At 35.1% G+C, this 19,990-nt stretch overlaps 1 protein-coding gene across 1 annotated transcript; it reads left to right on the top strand.

Moving 5' to 3' along the window:
- LOC109228699 (F-box protein At1g30200-like) lies at nucleotides 10,766-12,868 on the top strand. The gene is made up of 2 exons (XM_019393870.1): nucleotides 10,766-11,725; nucleotides 12,395-12,868. The coding sequence occupies exons 1-2, from the start codon at nucleotides 10,881-10,883 to the stop codon at nucleotides 12,654-12,656; spliced, it is 1,107 nt and encodes a 368-aa protein (XP_019249415.1). The 5' UTR covers nucleotides 10,766-10,880; the 3' UTR covers nucleotides 12,657-12,868.

The following is a 19,990-nucleotide window of genomic DNA, read 5'->3' on the forward strand; positions in this document are numbered from 1 at the left end:
GTTAATGGTAAGTTTATTATTATGGTTCTCTATGTTGATAACATTCTGCTTGCCACAAATGATTTGGGCTTGATGAATGAGACTAAGCAATTTTCATCTCTTCTAATATGAAAGATCTTGGTGAAGCCTCTTTTGTTCTTAGGATAGAAATTAAAAGAGATAAGTCACGTGGTTTGTTGGGTTTATCACAACGTTCCTATATTGAGAGTGTTCTTAAAACTTTCAATATGCAAGACTGTGACTTGGTATTGCACCTGTTATAAAAGGGGACAAACTTAGCAAGGATCAATATCCGAAAAATAATGTTGAAAAGAGAACTATGAAAGATGTGCCATATGCAAGTGTTGTTGGCTGCTTGATGTATTAACAGGTTTATAGAAGGCCTGATATATCATTTGCTGTTAATATATTGGAAAGATTTCTTCTAATCCTGGGTGGGCACATTGGGTGGCTGCAAAGAAAATGATGAGATATCTACAATACACCAAAAAACTTCATGTTTGTGTACAAAAAGGTTGAGATCAAGACCTAATGGTATATTTAGATTCTGATTTTGCAGGTTGCCAAGACATTGTGAAATCAACTTCTGGGTATATTTTTATGTTGGTTGGAGGTGCTGTTTCTTACAAAAAGTATCATTGCTACATCCACAATGGAAGCTGAGTTTATTGTTTGTTTTGAGACTGCTTCACATGCTGTCTGGATGAAAAAATTTCTTACTAAATTACAAATTATGAATTTTATATCTAAACCTGTGACTATTTTCTGTGACAACCGTGCAACCGAGTTACTTTTAGAGAACAAGAGGCTCTAAGCATGTTAAGCTTAAGTTTCTTAAGGTTAGAGACATGGTAAAAGAAGGTGATATGTATTGGGCATATTAACACAGAATCTATGTTGGTTGATCCTTTGACGAAAGGGTTTAGACATGTAATGTTTAATGACATGCTCAAAACATAGATATTTTAGAGTCTTCTGATGTGCTTTGTCAGTGAGAGTTATTTTGTAATTGCTGATTGAGATATTGCTTTTAATAAATTTTGTTTTCATACAAGTTTGTGTTAATTATATTTGTTATGCTTATTGACTAACATGATAATTTATTTATTTTTATTTCCAACTGGATATTGCAAAAATTTATGGTTTCTTTGAGTTTTGCTGCTTGTTGCCTTGATTATCCCGGGTAAGGCACAAGGGAAACTTCCTGAGGTGAGATGATCTTTTGTATCACTTGGAGGCTCTTGAGGTGATATGGTCATTATATCACTTGGAGGATTATACTTTTCTAAGAGGTGTGACCATGTTCACCTTGATTAGAAAGATAATATGCTTAGCACACATGTTTGATCCGTGTTGATGAAAATTCTAGCACATGTGACTCTAGATAGAATTCATACCTTGAAATGGTGTGATGTCTGCTATGATTCATTATTATATTCTCCATTGAGACTGGATAGATTGTTGTATGGGTCATTCTATCATTGACTATGTGAGTAGTGTGGCCACTATGGAGTCTAAAAACTTTTTTTATTTTCTTAAAAATATTTTTCTCAAAACTCAAAAGTCTTAAAATTGTTTTCTCGTCCTCAATTAACGTTGGTGTCCAAGCGGGAGAATGTTGGAATTTGGACTTACGTTAATTGGTTATAGCCTGAAAGGATAGTGACATGGCCCAAGTGGTGGATAAATAAAATGCCTAATATTAAATACTATGTGTGTGGATAAGTGAGGCCCAATAACAATTGGCCTGTGATGGGTAGGCACTCTTTATAAATAGAGGCAAATACCCCTTTCCTTAACTATCAGAAAACCCTAGCGTATTCTGGCTCTTGAATACGTGGTTACAGTAGATGCCCTGTGAGAGCGCGTAGCTGTAAAAGTTGGTCCCAGGCTTAATCGCCGTTTGCTGTCACTGTTGAATTTATAGAGTTTAACGATCGCTTCCTTAGACTCTAACTAAGATTATGATTTTATATCTATATGATTGTGTCTTAATCTTTGTTATAGTTGCGAATTAATTATCTTACAGCAATGCCAACAACGTCCATTAGCAATTTAGCATGCAGCCCCTGTGCGCCCAAATCCTGGGCGCAACGTGCACCAACTAAAGCTGAAAACAAGGTTGTGGGCTTGTGGCACCTCGAAGTGCCGCTCTGGACCAAATATTTTTGTTCGTATGATTTTAGGTCCTTTTTCATGTAAATATAGATTAGCTTTACTTTCTATATTTGCCTTATGATTTTTAAATTATTTATGTCATGTTCTCTAACTTATGTTTTTCTTTATAAGACATGCACAAAAGGGTAAAGTAGTAGAAGTTTTTGTAAGCATTCAAGTTTTCCTAGAAGTTTTTGTAAGCATTCAACGTTTAACTTCTTATAATTGTTTCTTCTTTAATACAATCAAGTTTTCATTCAATTCACTTTTTGAACACTATAATCTTACATGGGCCTTCAGTTAGCGAAAAAGTAATCACACAAAAACCAGTTGCTATGTCTCATGTTACCTTCTAAGACATCTCAGGAAGACACCGCCTAATAGTATGCAAGCTGAACTTTTGTTGTTGCTTCAAGGACTACAACTTTACTTCATTGGAAATCAAAGTCGATGCTTGAGGTTGTTTTGCACCTATTGAAAATGATTAAAAAACCTAATCACATATTATTGATGATTGTGAATCATTTTTGGATTAGCTGGATAGGCTAATAATATGTTATGTATCCAGAAAAAGCGAACCAAGTAGCTGATGTTTTGGCTAATGACCAAAGGGGTCTCCTTTGTTTCAACGCCCTGCCACGTTTTGTTATATACACATTGGTTCTGATTTTTTTGACACTTAACCATAATCATTATGTGATTCTTTTGTTTTTCGAGATTTAAGCTTTACAACTTTGATCCTATATTTAAACATAAAATTATTATATTTTTTAAAATATAATTTGTATATTTAAAAGCTATATAAAAAATATTATAAGTCATCATTATTAATAATCTACAATTTTAAAAAAATATATGAAAAAATCAGTCAAATAATAATTCGTTTGACTCTCGAAATCCGAACACCTTCACATAAATTGGGACGAAAAAAATATTATACCTAGTTTAAGCCTTTTTTTTTTGTTGCTAAACCTATTTTAAGCCTTAAAAAAACCAAGAACAACATAATAATATCTCGTGCTTCGACATATAAATATAAGGCAGAATGGCCTAGTAGACTCCTATACTTGTTCAGGTTTGTCATCCCGGTCCTTATATTCTGTGGAGTTTCATCCAAACACTTCTAGTTTATCAAAACCTACTTCATAAACCCTTCTGACCGTTGACCGAGCTTAGTTGGCATTTGTTTTGATGAGTCAGATAATTGCGTGATTACACGCTATAAAAAGCGTGTGCGTCAATTATTTTGATTAAAGAAATTATTTTGAAAAATCACAAGAAAAAGAAACAATAAAAATAAATGAAAAAAGATTGAAAAAAATCCTAAAGACCCCTGCTTTCCGTCATGACCCCTTCCCGTCATAACCCCTTCCAACACCCATGTTCCCCTCTTCCTATCTTCTTCTTCCCCGTTCCTTTCCGCCCAACCCTTTTTTCTACCTCCCCCCCTTTTATTAGGCTTTGATATTAAACAAAATTACCAACATAAAAATGTTTTATTAATTTCACTTTGAAATCCCCTGTTGGCCTCCTCCCCTTCGTCATCCTTCATTTTTAACTGTCATCCACCACCAAGATTGAGGCTCTTCACTATTGATTTGTCACCGTCAAATATTTTTTGATCAATTAACTTCAATAAGTTTATGAAGAAGAATATGAAAGTTTATATTGTTTTGGTAAGTTTTATTGGTTTTTGGGTGAAAGTGAAGGCAAAAAAGAAATAAAAAAGATGGAATCTGTATTATCTTTATTTGAGATATGTTTTCTGCCTAAAAATATGATTTCAGATCTGTTTAGAGGGAGCTTTTGAGAAAATAGGATAGAGGAAAGATTATGAAATAAAAAAAAAAACGGAAGGAAGGAGTTTCATGGTGGCCGGAGAAATTTTCGGCCATGGCAGTGGAGAATAGCAAGAAAAAAGTGATGGTGGGGAAGTAAAGAAAAATAAATAAAAAGTCAAAAGAGAAAAATGGTAAGTCAAAGTTATTTTAGATTTTTTGTCTAAATAAAAAATGATCTGGCATATTTTTATCTGATGTGGATTCTGACATAGCGCGATTGAGAGACACGCGGCGTCAGAAGGATTTGAGACACTCATTTTTATCAGGTAGAAGTGTTTAGATGAAACTCTATCAAATATAGGGACCGGGATGACAAACCAGTATAAGTACAAGTGTCTAATAGGCTATTCTGCCTAAATATAAAACATAAAGTTAGTCAATAAAATTACTACTATTAATAAGTGGCAATGAGAGGTGCATCCGGTTAAATTTCGGGTTAATAAGGGTATTTTTGAGCATAGAATACTTCTATTAGCTGACAGAAGAGAACTCATCCAGTTACAGGCTGGGTCAGAAGGGTATTATTGTAATTTTTAGCAGCGCCGTTTTTGAAGAATTCTTATGCCCCTAAATAATCTCTTTATTGCTTCAGTTGCCCTTGGTATTTGAGTAAATATAACAAACTTTGAGAACAATTTGACTGCTCAAAAAGCGCATAGTTCGGATTCATGGTGAAGGACACGTACAACAACATTTTCCGTTCCTTTTTCTTTTTCTTTAAAAAACATGAATGTTTTATTTGCATTTTTCTTCAGTCATTTGCTTGTCCAAGGTTGTTTGACCCTTTGACAGTGTAAAGTTGTACAGTAATACTTTTAAAAGTGAAATTCTGTTTCCTTATAAATTAATAGGGTAAAAATAGAAGTAACAGCAAACTTTCCTTAAGCTAAAATTTATCTAATTTAAATATTAAACATGTATTCTATGATTATTAAGCATGTTAATTTTTATTCGATTTAATTATTCAGTGTCAGCCTTTTTATGTTCTAATTATGAAAATATTGTAACCCATCTTTCCTCTCTGAATTAATTGTATCGGATCCTTATTGAACCTTTACACATCATTTTACTGATTTATTTTATTTTGTAGAACTTTTCATTAATTTTATAGATCTCTAAAGCATTAGTAAACAATGTCTCTGTCGAGGGTCTGTCGAAAATAGTCTTTCTGCCCGTCTGGAGTAGGGATAGGGCTGCGTACATCCTACCATCCCAGACCCCACTTGTGGGATTACACTAGGTTATTGTTGTTGTTGTCTAAAGCATTAGTAAATTGTCATTGATATACCTAAAAATAAAAAATTCATTAAAAATATGTTTTAAAGTAATAGTAGCGCTTATAATTGGAGCAGTAAATTGATTAGCTCAAATTGAATTGATCCATTGTAACTGCACATATCTTCTTTCACAATTCCTATGACTTTGTATTGTTTGTTATTTACTCCCACTAAAAAATTGTAGATAGTTTATCCAAAAAATGGTACTGCTTCTGGTAAAAAACAATAATGACATCAGATGCTTAAGAGATAAATTTTATATAGATCTTAACTATGCCGAATTGAATTTTTTTGAAATTATTTTACCTTTTTAAATAATATCTAAATATAAAAATTTCTGAAAAATAAATTAATTTACGCCTGACTTATCAATTATGGCATTGCCTAGATGGTATATTTTTGGGATAGACAAAAATTATTGTAGTATTATATAATTTTAATTTGGGTTCGACGAATGGGTATAGAATGACGCCGATCTTACTTGGTAGGCGCTACCATAGGCTATACAAAAAAATTATTGTTTTGTGAAAGAGATTGTAATTTCACTTCCAAATCGCTATTTTTTTTTCTTCAAAATAACCAAATGAGTTACTTTCAATTGTTTTCTGGATTATTTTGTCTGGCCGTTTTTTTTTTTTTTTACAAACATATAACGTGGTTCGGTCAACTCACCTACATCCACGGCGGAGATGAGCAATCCACTATATAAAAGAGAGTACAAAAATATTGAGAGAACAACCTCACGAAAAGGCAAACACAAGTGACACACTAACACTTGTCCCGTAAAGTTCTCCCCCTAAATACGACTCTCAAACCCCATATGGTTACATTGTGGATGCTATTGAATGAGAAGGAAGGATCCTCAATTTATAGAAGTCCAAACATTTTCCTACAAGAAAAAAGGACTAGTATATGGAAGATTTATAATTTCCTTCTACGAAAAGGAAAACCCAATTATGGTAAATATGTTGTCCTTTCCTTCTACAGATAGGAAAATCAAATATGGTAAGAAAGTCTGGACAAACACCTAACAATTCTCTCCCTTGGTCTGAATTTTCTGACAAAATAAACTTGATCCACGTTCTTCACATAGCCTTCAACATGCCGCATCTCCAAATCTCCACCGCAAAGTTTGTCTCTACGTGCGTAGCACTGTCCGGTCAAATTTCTCAGACAAAAATTCTGATTGCCGTCAAATATGTTGAGGCTAGAACTTAACCCGCCAAGATGAATCTGTCTTGAACCTCGCTCGGATATCACTTGTTAGGAACGAAAAAAATCAGGTGTCATGCGGAAGCTAGTAAAGCAAACCCTTAACGATGGTAAATCAGATAACAAAAGAGAAATCTACCAAAAGAGACACAAACATATAACGTGGTTCGATCAACTGGCCTACATCCACCGCGGAGATGAGCAATCCACTATATAAAAGTGAATACAAAAATATTAAGAGAACACCCTCACGAAGAGGCAAACACAAGTGACACACTAACACTTATCCCGTAAAGTTCTCTCCCTAAACACGACTCTCAAACCCCATAAGGCTACATTGTGGATGATGTCTGACCGTTTTTCTTTGTTAGCTTATTGTAGTTGCTACGCAGCCATTCTTTCTCTTGTTGGTTTCATTAATTATAATCATATTTTACATTGTACTGCATAATTTAGATTGTAAAGGAATTTGTTGATTTCTAATGAATAGGGATAAAATTTCCTGAATTCTTGGCTAACCATATATTGTTACTATAATATTAAGTAAAATATTTTTTTAATTAAAGCCTAACACAAACTTCTACTCTATAAAGTACTTTTTCAAATAATACTGTTCAAAATTCTTAATATATTTTTAAAATTTATAATGACACCTAATGCAAAACTATTTTACAAACTAAATATTAACAATGTGATCTCTTTGCTATCCATTCATTTCATATCAAACTTGCTTTCTTACAAATCAATCTGTTCAAACTTATAAAATTATGCAATAAATGAATTCAAATAGACACCATGGCCTATTCTATTATTAATAATGCATGAACGCGACAGAAACATAGGATTTAATCAAAAAATAATTATATATAAATTGTGTAAAGTGAATACCCAAGTTGGACAATTTTGTGACAAAAGGGAAGCTAAAAAAACATTCTTTAATTACCAAAATAAAATCCCATGGTTTATTATTATGCCACCAACAAAAGATAAAACCACTCTAAAAGAAATGCAAGAGTTCAAAACACTTTAGAACTAGAATGAGTAGGAAAAAACATCGTACTTTTGAAGTTTCTGATATAATTATTATTTAATCTTGTGCTACAATCATTCCTGATGGTTTGTTCAATTCCATCGTTAGATTGTGAACTCAAATTGTATACTTATAAGAACCGATGATCTAATCTTCCGTGTATAAGCTAAATTCTATACACTAAATCATCTACTATATAAGCAAAGGACACCGATTAATATATGACCTATTAAAACTTTATAAAATTGAATGAAAAATATTATCATAATAAATACTATATCTAAACCAAATCCATGGTTAATAGCATATATCCCAACAGTTTCAGTGAGATATCATACAACTTAGACCACCAAAAATTTGAATGAATATAAAAAAAACTCAAATCCTGCACTATAGTGATTGGGCCCATGCTCAGCATGGCCATCCTTTACTAGTAGTAGAAGAACCATGAAATCTCAGAAAAACTAGCGGAAACATTATCCTTTCAGGAAAACAGTAGGTCACGGGTTGTTTTTGCGTGACTTATAGATTATATGTTCGAACCGTAAAACAGCCACTGATACTTGTATCATAGTAAACTACTTACATTATGAGTGTGTTAGGTACTGTAGGCATGCAAAATTTATTGGATTTAAATCCATAAAATAATTTGGATTATATTTTAAAATTCAAGATATATTGGTCCAAATAAATATTATGGGCTAATATAACTGAATTAATTATATAAGTCCAATATATATGAATTAAATAAATAAGTCTTAATCCATTAGTTGGGCTAGCCCATTTAATTGGGCTAAAGTAATTAGACCACTTCATTAAGCCCAAGGTGTCATCTTCCTAGAGGCCCAGTTTGGTGCCGCGTGTCAAATGACGTGGCGCGCCAAGTCAAACGGAAGAGCAGATAGGATCATGCCACGTGTCAAAATGACAAGGCATGACAAGTCACACTAAAAGACCAATGAAATCGTGCCACGTGTGCAAGTGACATGTTCTGGCCAATCAAATGCGGCCATGTCACACTTCAATTTGATTGGTCGGAAATAGTTTGTTCTTATCACAACTCTTCCCTCCCACAACTATAAATATGGGTCTTCATAATTTATAAAAGAGACCAGAAGCTATAACAAGAAGCAAGAAAAAGCTCGTGGATCAAACGGTGCAAATTCCTCCACAAGTTCAAGTTCAAGCAGTCAAGTCCAAGCTCAAGAACGAAGACCAAATCAAGTTCAAGTTCAAGCTCAAGAACGAAGAACAAATCAATTCCAAGCTCAAGAACGAAGACCAAAAGAAGTTCAAGTCCAAGCAATCAAGCTCAAGCTCAAGAACAAGATCATCTTTCGTGGCGATAACTACAAATTCAAAATCAAGCTCAAAGGCCTTTGAATTTATTTACAATTGAAAAGAAGAATCAGAGGATTCATAGAGATTGTAAACACTCAAAATATTCGAAATAAAATACTACGATTGTTGCGATATTTTCGGTCTTGATTTTAGTTTTCTCGACGCAAATTTATTGTCTACAGGTACGAAGAAAAATATTTTTCAGAAAATATTTTCCAATTTTCCCATGTTTGGTTGGCTTAAATATTTTGGAAAACATTTTCCTTATCAACTCATTTTACTCCAGTTGGAGGAAAATATTTTCCTTATCAAGAGAAGGGAAAATATTTTCCAAAACTCCTTCTCAACATTCCCCACCNTTTTTTTTTTTTTTTTTTTTTTTTTTTTTTTATAAATTTCAGTTTTTCTGTTACCACCCACCCTACTATCCCTCCACCCCACCCCAACCTCTCCTACCCGACTAAAAAAAAATTTTACCTTTATTTTTTTTGCTAATTTCTAAATTTCTTGTTTTTTTCGTTTTTCTGCACCACCTACTCCCACTCCTCCCCCTACCCCTACCCCACGCCCACCCCCTCCCCCGGAACTAAAAAAAATTTTACTTTTTTTTTGTAATTTCAAATTTCTGTCTTTTTTTCATTTTTCCGCCCCCACCTCCCCTGCCCCCTCTACCCCCCCCCCTCATGAATAAAAAATATTTTTTAAATATATTTTCTAGTTTTAGTTTTTTTTTTATCGGTTTAAAGGTTCAAAAATTTACAAGTATCAAAGTTATGAGTTCGGAGGTTTATGTGTTTGAAAGTTTACGGGTTTAGAAATTATAAAGTTTACGGGTTCGAAATTCTGCGGTTTCGAAAGTTTAGTGGTTCGAAAATTTATGAAATTTGTGGATTCGGAAGGTTGTTGGTTTGAAAGTTTATGGCTTCATGTTTATTATATTTAAATTATTTATGAATACTCTTGAGAAGTCATTTTCCTTAATTTGCGTATCAAACACCAAAAAAAGAATAAGATTACTACATATTTTCCAAGAAAATATTTTCACAGAAAATATTTTTCGTTATATAAAACACACCCTATATCTTCTTGGGGTGCGGTTCTTTTCCAAACTGTACGTGAAATATTTTGTGCATCCAGTTGCATAAAAACAAATACTAAAACTTAAAGTTATAAAATAATATAAGCCGATCAATTATCATCCTCATTTTGGATAAAGATAAGCTTGCCACGCACTTCTGAATAGAAATACTACCTGTCAACACGACAAATCTATTGTCTGCTATTTTCAATCTTCAGTCTTCAGCCCCCTTTTCCCAAAGTCAAAAATAGCGACGCCCCCCAAAACGTGTACAATGTACATCTATAAAACATCCCTCTATAATACATTTAGTCGATCAAATAATTATATTTATTATTTTAAATATTAAAAATAATATATATTACTTTCTTTATTTCAATTTATGTGAACATATTTTTCTTTAGTCTGTTTCAAAAAGAATAAATTATTTCTAAAATTAGTAATGATCTAACTTAAATTTCAAATTCTATCGTTAATGAGAGGTTTTTAGAGTCACATAAATACTATAATATGGTTAATACTATATGTTTCAGAAGAATCATATCCACGCAAATACTATAGCTTGATTAGGACAACAAATATCAAAAGTATTCATTTCTTTCTTAAACTTTATGTACAATTAAATAGGTTCACATAAATTAAAACAAAATATATATTTATATACGAAAATATATATTTAATTGATTATTATTTTAAAGAGCAATTATACTTTACAATTTTTCCTTTATTTTGTTTCATTGGATAAATCAGAGCAAAAAAGTGCTGAATTCGATGGACCGGGACATCAAAGGCTACTTGATCATTTATAAATATCTTCACACGTATTTAATATCTTCTCGAAAACCCTTACAACAAAATCTCACATTCAAAAACCTTCTATATATAAATAACAATAACAAAAATAACATAACAAGAACAATAAGAAGCCAAAAAAGAAGAAGAAAATGTCAACTATTTTTGCTGTAAAAGAAAATGAAGATTTGTTCGATCGTTTACCTGATGCCATTGTGCTAACAATCTTTGAAAAAGTTCAAGATTGTAAATCCCTTTGCATTTTCTCGTCTCTTTGTAAACGTTTTTACTCTCTCATTACCCAAACACAAAATATTTCTCTCACAATTCCACCCCAAAATCACCACAAATCATCAAATTCCAATAGAAATCAACTTTTTCAGTTTTTCAACAGAGTTTTTCTCAAACCATTTCAGTTTTTTCTTCTTCAAATTACAAAATGGAACCCAATTTGTATACCCATTCCTTATACTTTTAGCCAGAAAAATGATGGCTATAATTGTAATTGTACTTGTTCTTATACTTCTCCAGCTGAAATTCTGAGAAATTTCAACGAAATCAAGCAATTAGAAATTCAACTTGCCGCCGGCGAAAATATTGGTTTGAAAAATTCCGGCGATTCGTTGCTGAAATGGAAAGCGGAATTCGGAAGTCAATTGAAACATTGTTTGATCGTCGGAGGAACGTCGATTTCTCCGATTCACGAATATCAAGGCGGAGAAGAAACCGTAACCGAAAATTTTCGTATTATACAACGAGGCGATTCAGTAGAATCGCTACGAATGACAAACGATGAGTTGAAATTGCGAATTGTGTGGATAATTTCGTGTGTAATAGCAGCATCAACGCGGCATTGTTTGTTAGAAGAAACGATTAAGGAGAAGAAAATGCTTGAAAATGTAGTGATTACGGACGATATTGGTCAAGGAATTTGTTGTATGAACTGCGAACAAGTTGAAGAAATGAGGAGAAATACGAGGGTATTTTCGTCTAACAGGTATTTTAGCATTGTCGAAGATTTATTTATATGCTAAAAATGGACAGAACTTCTGGTATATATTCAGTTTTTCACTATTATTATTAGTAATGGTAAAAGGGGTAAATGGACATGGTCTAACTCAACCCTAAATTTTAGTTCATGAAGTTAGGATTGACCATATATAAAGATGTCAAGACACAACTAAACGAAGTTAAAAGTTAAAAGGGCAGTGCGATGCACGAAATATGGCCCAGGTAAGGACTGTACAGGTGTGATGTAGGCAGCATATTTGCATCAGTTGCTGATTGCATGGCTCGAACATGTGAGTTATAGGTCACATCGAGATAATTAAAAAATAAGTAGTTTAGTGCATTAAGCTCCCGCTTTACGGGGTCAGAAAAAGGGCAGGATCATATGATAGTATACAACCTTATTTTATACTTCTGCAAGAGATTATGCGGTTTTGTGAATTTCTGATCACACGACAACAATTTTTACCCTTGTACCATTACGTCAAGGTTCCCTTCTAGTATTAGTTAGTAGTAGTAGATCATATTTTTACTTTTATCTTTATTTAATATAATATTGACGGAGATGAATTTAAATGAAGAAACACCGTCAGTGAGATATCCTATAACTAATTTCAATTTGTTTGGGGGCTAAAACGTTGTTGTTATTGGTTTTTAGGGCGAAGGTACCGGCATTGAAGGTGAAGATGTGGTACGTGCCGGAGCTAGAGTTACCGGCGAAAGGTTGCATGATGAAGGGGGCGACATTAGTGGTGGTAAAGCCGGTAGAGGAGTGGAGCAAGGCGGATGACGGCAAAGATTTGGTGGCCGGAGGGTTTGGTTTTGCCGGAGAAGGGAAGGAAGAGAATGTGCTTAATGAAGTTGCGAAAGAGTTGGTGAAGTTGAAGAGGAGTTACTCTCTTGAAATGAATTCCTTTTGAATCTTCCTCTTGAGGTTGATTTTGCACATATTTCTTTTGATTTTGAGTAAATACAATTTTGTTGTGAAGAGACTTGTATAAATTTTAAATGATTTCCTAAGTTATTTTTGTTACATATTTTTATGTTTATTATCAGAAATCTGCTTGTAATTTTTTCCCCTTGTAAATTAAGAAACTGAAATGAAGAATACAGGTTATTATTATTATTTGAATCCCACCAAAAGTAGAAAAAGTTTATTAGGTATTTGTTTTCTCATTGGCGTAAATTTTAGTAAGTACATTATTCAATACATATATGTGTTCACAAAGGGGGTTCAAAAAATTTTTTTGTAGCTAGCGGGAATTGAACTCATGACCTTATGCAGATTTTGAACCTCCTTGACCACTAAACTACACTTTTGGATTGTGTTAAGGGTGTTTAAAATTTAATATATAGAGGTAAAAAACAGATTTTGCCTCATATATACAGTGTAATTTTTCGGCGAAGGTCCGCCCCTGATTCTACGTGTGGAGGAATGATGTAGGTGTCAATGGTTGAAATGTGCGCAAACTAATGGTTGAAATGTGCGCAAACTAATTTGACCTTAGAAAATTTGTTCTGTGCGCATTTGAATGTCAATTATGATGATAAGGCGTATATAAACTAAATCATTTAAATGACAATTATGATGATAAGGCGTACATAAACTAAATTTTTAGTGTATCGTGAATGAAAACATTTAATCTCGGTCTTTCGAAGACAAGTATAAAATAATAGTAGAGATTTAATGCATTATTTCCTCGTATTTGAAATTTACTACTTCCTCCGTCTCATATTAAGAGTTATGGCTACTAAAGATAGTTATCTCAAATTATTTGTCATTTTAGAAGTTCAAGACAAAATTGATTATTTTTTTCCTTTTGTGATGACCCGATAGGTCATCTTATGTTTTATAACCTAATTTTGTGCTTTGAAGCCCGATCACGCCCAACTATGTCTTCTAAAAGACAAAGCGGTCGTTGCAAATATAATCCGATTTTAAGTCCGGAGTCGAATCCTCAGGGAACTAACCTATCTATTACAACTCTTGGCAATGCTATTATCAACTCAAACAATTTCCAGATGCAAGATTTTTATCAATAAAGGTTGGGTTTTTGTGTAACTACTTCAAATGATCTTAAAAATAACAATATGCTAAATCAAAGATAATTCAAGGGTAAAAAGGTCTAGGGCATTGATTTCCCCTATTTCTAGTTTAAGTCTTAACTCTTTTGCTATAATCTCGCCGTAATACTCTATGAGGATTATGAGCTATGGGTTATCGTAATTATCTCTCGATCAACTACGATAATTTACTAGAGCATTCTCTCGAACTACTCTAGCTGACAATTTGTGCAGCTCTGATTTATCCCACCAAAGTTTCGTTATCTCTAACCCCACTTTTAAGTTCAAGTAATGAATCTCTTCAATTACCAAAAAGTGGTGTTGTTCAACAGCAGTCTAACCTAGTATTCTTTCTCAAGCAACACAAGGCAATTAGACAAGATTAATCAAGGGTCCATTCAATTAATCACCATACAAAACGTAGTTGAACAATCATATAATAAATCCGGCTCGATTATAACAAAGTTGAGTCAAAACTTCATCCAACAATTGGTTCCATCAACCCTAGATCAACTATTTAGCTACTCATAACAAAGCAAGAGAAAACTACTAAATTGTTCATAATTTGAAATTGCAATAATAAAGAGAAGATAGAAAAACTCTAATGTTTGGTTGATCTTCTCACACTTGTTCTTGCCTCCAAAGTAGTTAAAAAAAAAGCTTGATACTTTCTTGGGCGAGCTTCTTGAGTTTATAAGGGTTTGGAATAAGTTTTTCCCGAGTTACACTTTGGTCCCACAAGTTCTGGGCAACTGCACAGTTCACCGCGGCCGCGGCCGCGACGCGACCGCGGTAAGAGCCAGACATTCTGCCTCGCGTCTTTGGCCTACCGCGGTCGCGGTGGATTCAACCCCAATCCACTTTTTGCTTCTTTCCGCTCGGGTGCTTCTTGATTGGACGTTTTCTTCACATTATTGACTCCAAAATACTCCATAGTTCTTTCTAACTTGGATTAGTCCCTGCAAAGCGAAAGAACACCAATTAGAGCATTTTGTTATCATTTAGCCTATAAAACAACAATAAAGCATGGTATAATTAGGGTGTAAATATCGTCTATGTAGCCTATTATCAACACCCCACACTTAAATCATTGCTAGTCCTCGAGCAATCCACCATACTCTATCAAAGTTCCTTCCCTAAGCTTTCCCTTTAACGAATCACACCAAGAACAATTCACCAAATTTGCACCTAGTAGTGAACAACCTTTGCCTCAAAAGTTGAATCTCTCATGCCATGCAATATTCGCACTTACTCAAACTACTCTATACAGAAGTCAAGACTTATCTTTCCTTCGTGAATCACATGCCCTCACATCACACAAGAGAGTAGTTCCACAATTGATATTATTAAGAACAATTAGGAACTTAGATGGACAAAATTCGCTCACTCTCAAAAAGAACATTCACATGCTACAAAGATGCACCATAGGCTTGCCCGTAGTGTACTAATCTATTAATCGTGCCTATTCAGTCTAAGATCAATTAGGACTTCACTTGGTTGTAATGTAGGCTAAGGAATGGGTAGGATATATTTGGATATAGTGACTAACCTCCCTAAGCACTTTTAATACAATCACATTAACCTTCCAAATCATACTTATGTCAACCAGACGTTCCACCACATTTTCTTTATAACATCCCATTCCTTTAGGTGCATTTGTATCAAGCTACCACTTATCAACTACTATATTTATTCATTTTTTTTACGTGGCGCTTCTTCTTTTACTCTTCCAAAACTGCACCTTTCCTCTATTTCATTGGTTCCACTCAAACACCAAACCACTACCCCACACTTTAACTTTTGCATATGTCAAGACCATTCAAGTGCTCATGGGAGGTAAAAGGGGTTCAAACAGATGGCTATTCAAACAATTGGGTAAGGTTCGCAATGTGGTTGCCAAAGAAACAAGCTTATAGGCTCAACGGGGTTAACTACGATGTATTACATTTAGGTGGGTTTACTTTATATATCTGGCTTAACAAAGAAATGCCTATATCACTTCTAAGACTGAATAAAGCTACTATTTCGCTTTGCAAACACACAGGGCAAGTTCTAGGCATGAAATGTAAAGCATAGAATACAGTACAGCTCACACACACATGGCACATGACTCACTCTAGATTGGTTAATCAAGGCACTCTCTTTTGGGTGTTCAAGTCAGTTACAAACATATAAATTTAAGGCACTTTAGCAAGAGTCAACCACTGAGACTAGGCGCTACACTCTAGTGTCGACTGTGTTCAGGTGTATTAACGTGATGTTATAAACGTCAATACCACACAAGAGGGGGGGGGGGGTGATTTGTGTGGTACCTAATTTTCGCGTTAGAAGAACCTGGTTCTTCTAAGTGTTCTAACTACAGCAGTTTGCGGAATAATAGATGCTGAAAGTAAAGTGCATAGAGATTTTTACGTGGAAAACACCTGGCTCAAAAGGTAAAAAAACCACGACCTACTTCTCAGTAGGATTTTCCCAAACTCCACTAAAATCACTGAGCCAAAAACTGCATTTACAAAACTCTTTGTAAACCTAAGGATTAACTCTAATCCCAGTGTAGCACACAACCTCAACTGTTGCGACACTTTCAAGTTAACTCTGACTTGAATACTCAATATACCTATTACAATTGCTTCTATGAAAGCTGAAAGGTACAATATGAAAACCTACTACAATTGAACTAGACTTAGAATAAACACAATGATGAAACTGGTTCTTCTATCTTAGTTCATGTAGCTTTAGACGTGCACACTTGTATCTCGCATATATTGCTTGCAAATCAGACTTGATCTTTTTGCTCTCAAATATGCTTAACTTCTGCTTATGTGCAACCTCCTGTAAAAGAGAACAATCGTTATTTTTATAGAGTTAGTAATCAGAGTTTTATAAGAACTCGAATTGTGGATCCTTTGACAATTCGAGTCCAAGAACAACTCTAACTCCTAATCCATATCCTTGATCCGGATATAATTCTCTTTTCATAAGGAGACTTCAACTCCTTATCCTGCAATCTTTTCGATCAATTCAGAAGATATTGTTGCTGATCCTTGAGACTTATCTTCTTCACGCGTATGTCACATGTGCAAGCATATCAACACGGTGTCTCACATGATGGACCTGGTTCATGACTGAGTTCATTTTGTCCATCTTCAAAACTTCATCTGAACATGGGCCAACACACTGGCTTGCTCGGGATATTCTTTAGTTTTCGGAAATCTCTTGATATCATGATACCATGGCTGACCACTCGGTTCTGCTTCAACCGTATTGCAGTAATCGTGCCTTTCCCGAATTTGGATTTCCAATGGATCAATGTGGGTATTGCCTAGGTACGTCAGCATCGAGGCCAAAGTAGCGAGCGCATCGGCTAACTCATTGTGAAAACGAGGAATGTACCTGAACTCAACCGACTTGAACCGCCTGCTAAGATCTTCCACATGTTGCCTGTAGGGAATAAGCTTGACATCCCGGGTATCCCATTCTCCCTGAGCTTGTCGGATAATCAGATCCGAATCTCCCATGATTAACAATTCTTCGACATCTTGGTCGATTGCCATGTTCATGCCCATAATGCAGGCTTCATACTCGGCAGTGTTGTTTGTGCAGAAAAACCGAAGCCGGGCTGTGGCTGGATAATGCTGACCGGTGGGTGAGATTAAAATTGCTCCAATTCCAACACCTTTTGCATTCACAGCCCCATCGAAGAACATTTTCCAAGCATTGGTGTCTTCTGATGTTATCTCAATTGAATTTACCTCTTCATCCGGAAAGTAGGTGCTCAAGGGCCGGTATTCATCATCAACAGGGTTTTCAGCCAGGTGATCTGCTAAAGCCTGGGCTTTCATTGCTGTGCGAGTGACATAGACTATGTCAAATTCAGTGAGCAGGATCTGCCACTTTGCTAACCTCCCTGTGGGCATTGGCTTCTGGAATATGTATTTTAAAGGATCCAACTTGGTAATGAGATAAGTGGTGTAGGCCAACAGGTAGTGCCTAAGCTTCTGGGCGACCCAAGTTAGGGCGCAACAAGTCCTTTCCAACAGGGTATATTTGGCTTCATAGCTTGTGAACTTTTGCTCAAACAGTAGATCGCCTGTTCTCTTTTCCCGGTCATGTCATGTTGCCCGAGGACACATCCAAAAGAATTCTCCAAGACTGTCAAATACAAAAATAGAGGCCTTCCCGGTTCAGGTGGGACCAAGACTGGCGGGTTCGACAGATGTTCTTTGATTTTGTCAAAGGCTTCTTGGTACTCGTCTGTCCATTTAATTGCTGCATCTTTCTTTAACATCTTGAAGATGGGTTCACATGTAGAAGTCAACTGAGCAACGAATCGGCTGATGTAGTTCAATCTCCCTAGCAGGCTCATAACATCTTTCTTGGTTCTTGGAGGAGGCAAATATCGAATGGACTTTATCTTTGTTGGGTCTAACTCGATGCCCCTTCGACTGACTATAAATCCCAAAAGCTCGCCAGACGGAACCTCAAATGCACATTTGGCTGGATTTAGCTTCAAATCATATTTGCGTAGGCGCTCAAAGAATTTTCTCAAGTCCCGAACATGGTCGTCCTGGGTTCTGGATTTGATGATTACATCGTCTACATACACCTCTATCTCTTGGTGCATCATGTCATGAAAAATGGCAGTCATGGCCCTCATATAGGTTGCCCCGGCGTTCTTCTGACCAAAAGGCATGACCTTGTAACAGTAGGTGCCCCAGGGTCTGGTGAAAGCTGTCTTTTCCGCATCCTCTTCATCCATCAACACCTGGTGATATCCTGCATAACAATCCACGAAGGACCGTATCTCATGTTTGGCGCAGTTATCAACAAGGATGTGGATGTTCGGCAAAGGGAAGTTATCCTTGGGACTTGCTTTGTTCATATCACTGTAATCCACACACACTCGAGTTTTCCCTTTCTTCTTTGGCACCAGAACTACATTGGCTAACTGTTGATACCCAATTTTTTCCTAGTAATTTTATACTCAAAATACTTCCAAAATAGCATATATGTGCATATATAAGCACACCCAAGAGTTCTGGCTTTTTTTAATGATTTTTAAACCAATTCATTGCCTATTTTAATACAACAAAATCCAATAATTATTCCCAAAATTATCATTTTGGGGAATAATTCATTTTTATTCTCACATTAGCACCAAAATATAATTAAGGTAATTTTTGCATATTTTTACAAATTTATTTGGTATTTTTAAAGCTAAATTGCATATAATTGCAATTATAGCCTATTTTGTGATTAATAGCATTTTATAATTACAAAATTAGTTCCAATATTTTTAAGTTAATATTTATGTAATATTTGTTTACTCAGTATTTTTAATTTATTTTTAAAACCATCATTGCTATTTTTATAAAATAAAACGGGGGAAAAGTGGCTATTTAAAATCTGGCCTCAATTTCATTTCAATTACAGCCCAATTTGCACCCCAATTCGACCCAATCCCAACCCCCAAATCAATTTAAACCTGATTACTTGATCCAATCGCCCAAACCCGCCCGTTTTCTTTTTAAAATCTGAGCCATTGATCATTTTGATCAACGACCCAGATCTCTTCTTTCCTTTTTAATTCCAAACGACCCCTAAACCCTACCCCATTCTTTCAGAAGCGCCGCCTCTAACTCCTCTCTTATCTCAAACGCTCTCGAGCTCTCTCGAAACCCTAATCGCTCTCTGCCACCTCCAACCCCAAATCCACCGGAATCATGGCTGTTCTAACCATGGACGACCTATTCTCACCCCCTACTTCTCTCACGTGCTTGATACCTGAAGGTTCGAAGTTAGACCTCGAAGGTCCTCGCTCATACCTTCATCGATTCGAAGTTTCCAGCCATCTCTGGCCTTGCTCCGGCGTGTCTTAGCCTCCTGAGCCTGATTCCGACCTTATCGACTCCGGATCTGATATGTCTCTTCCAAGCCTTTCTCGTTTCTAGGGTTCTCAGAAACCCTAGCCTATTCGAGGTTCTTTTTTGTTTATTTGTTCAGATCTGTGCTCGATCTGTGCTATATGTGATGTTTTAAACGTTTTTCCCGATTTTCCTTTTTAAAATCTTTTGATTTCAAACTAGGGTTTCTAAGTCTGTTTGTTAATATTTTGTTCGATTCATTTGTTTATCATCTCTAAGTTTGATTGGTGTTGAAAACCTAATTTTTGGAGATTTGTTTGAGTTTC

Source organism: Nicotiana attenuata, chromosome 1 (assembly GCF_001879085.1).
Source record: "Nicotiana attenuata strain UT chromosome 1, NIATTr2, whole genome shotgun sequence".
NCBI classification, from domain to species: domain Eukaryota; kingdom Viridiplantae; phylum Streptophyta; class Magnoliopsida; order Solanales; family Solanaceae; genus Nicotiana; species Nicotiana attenuata.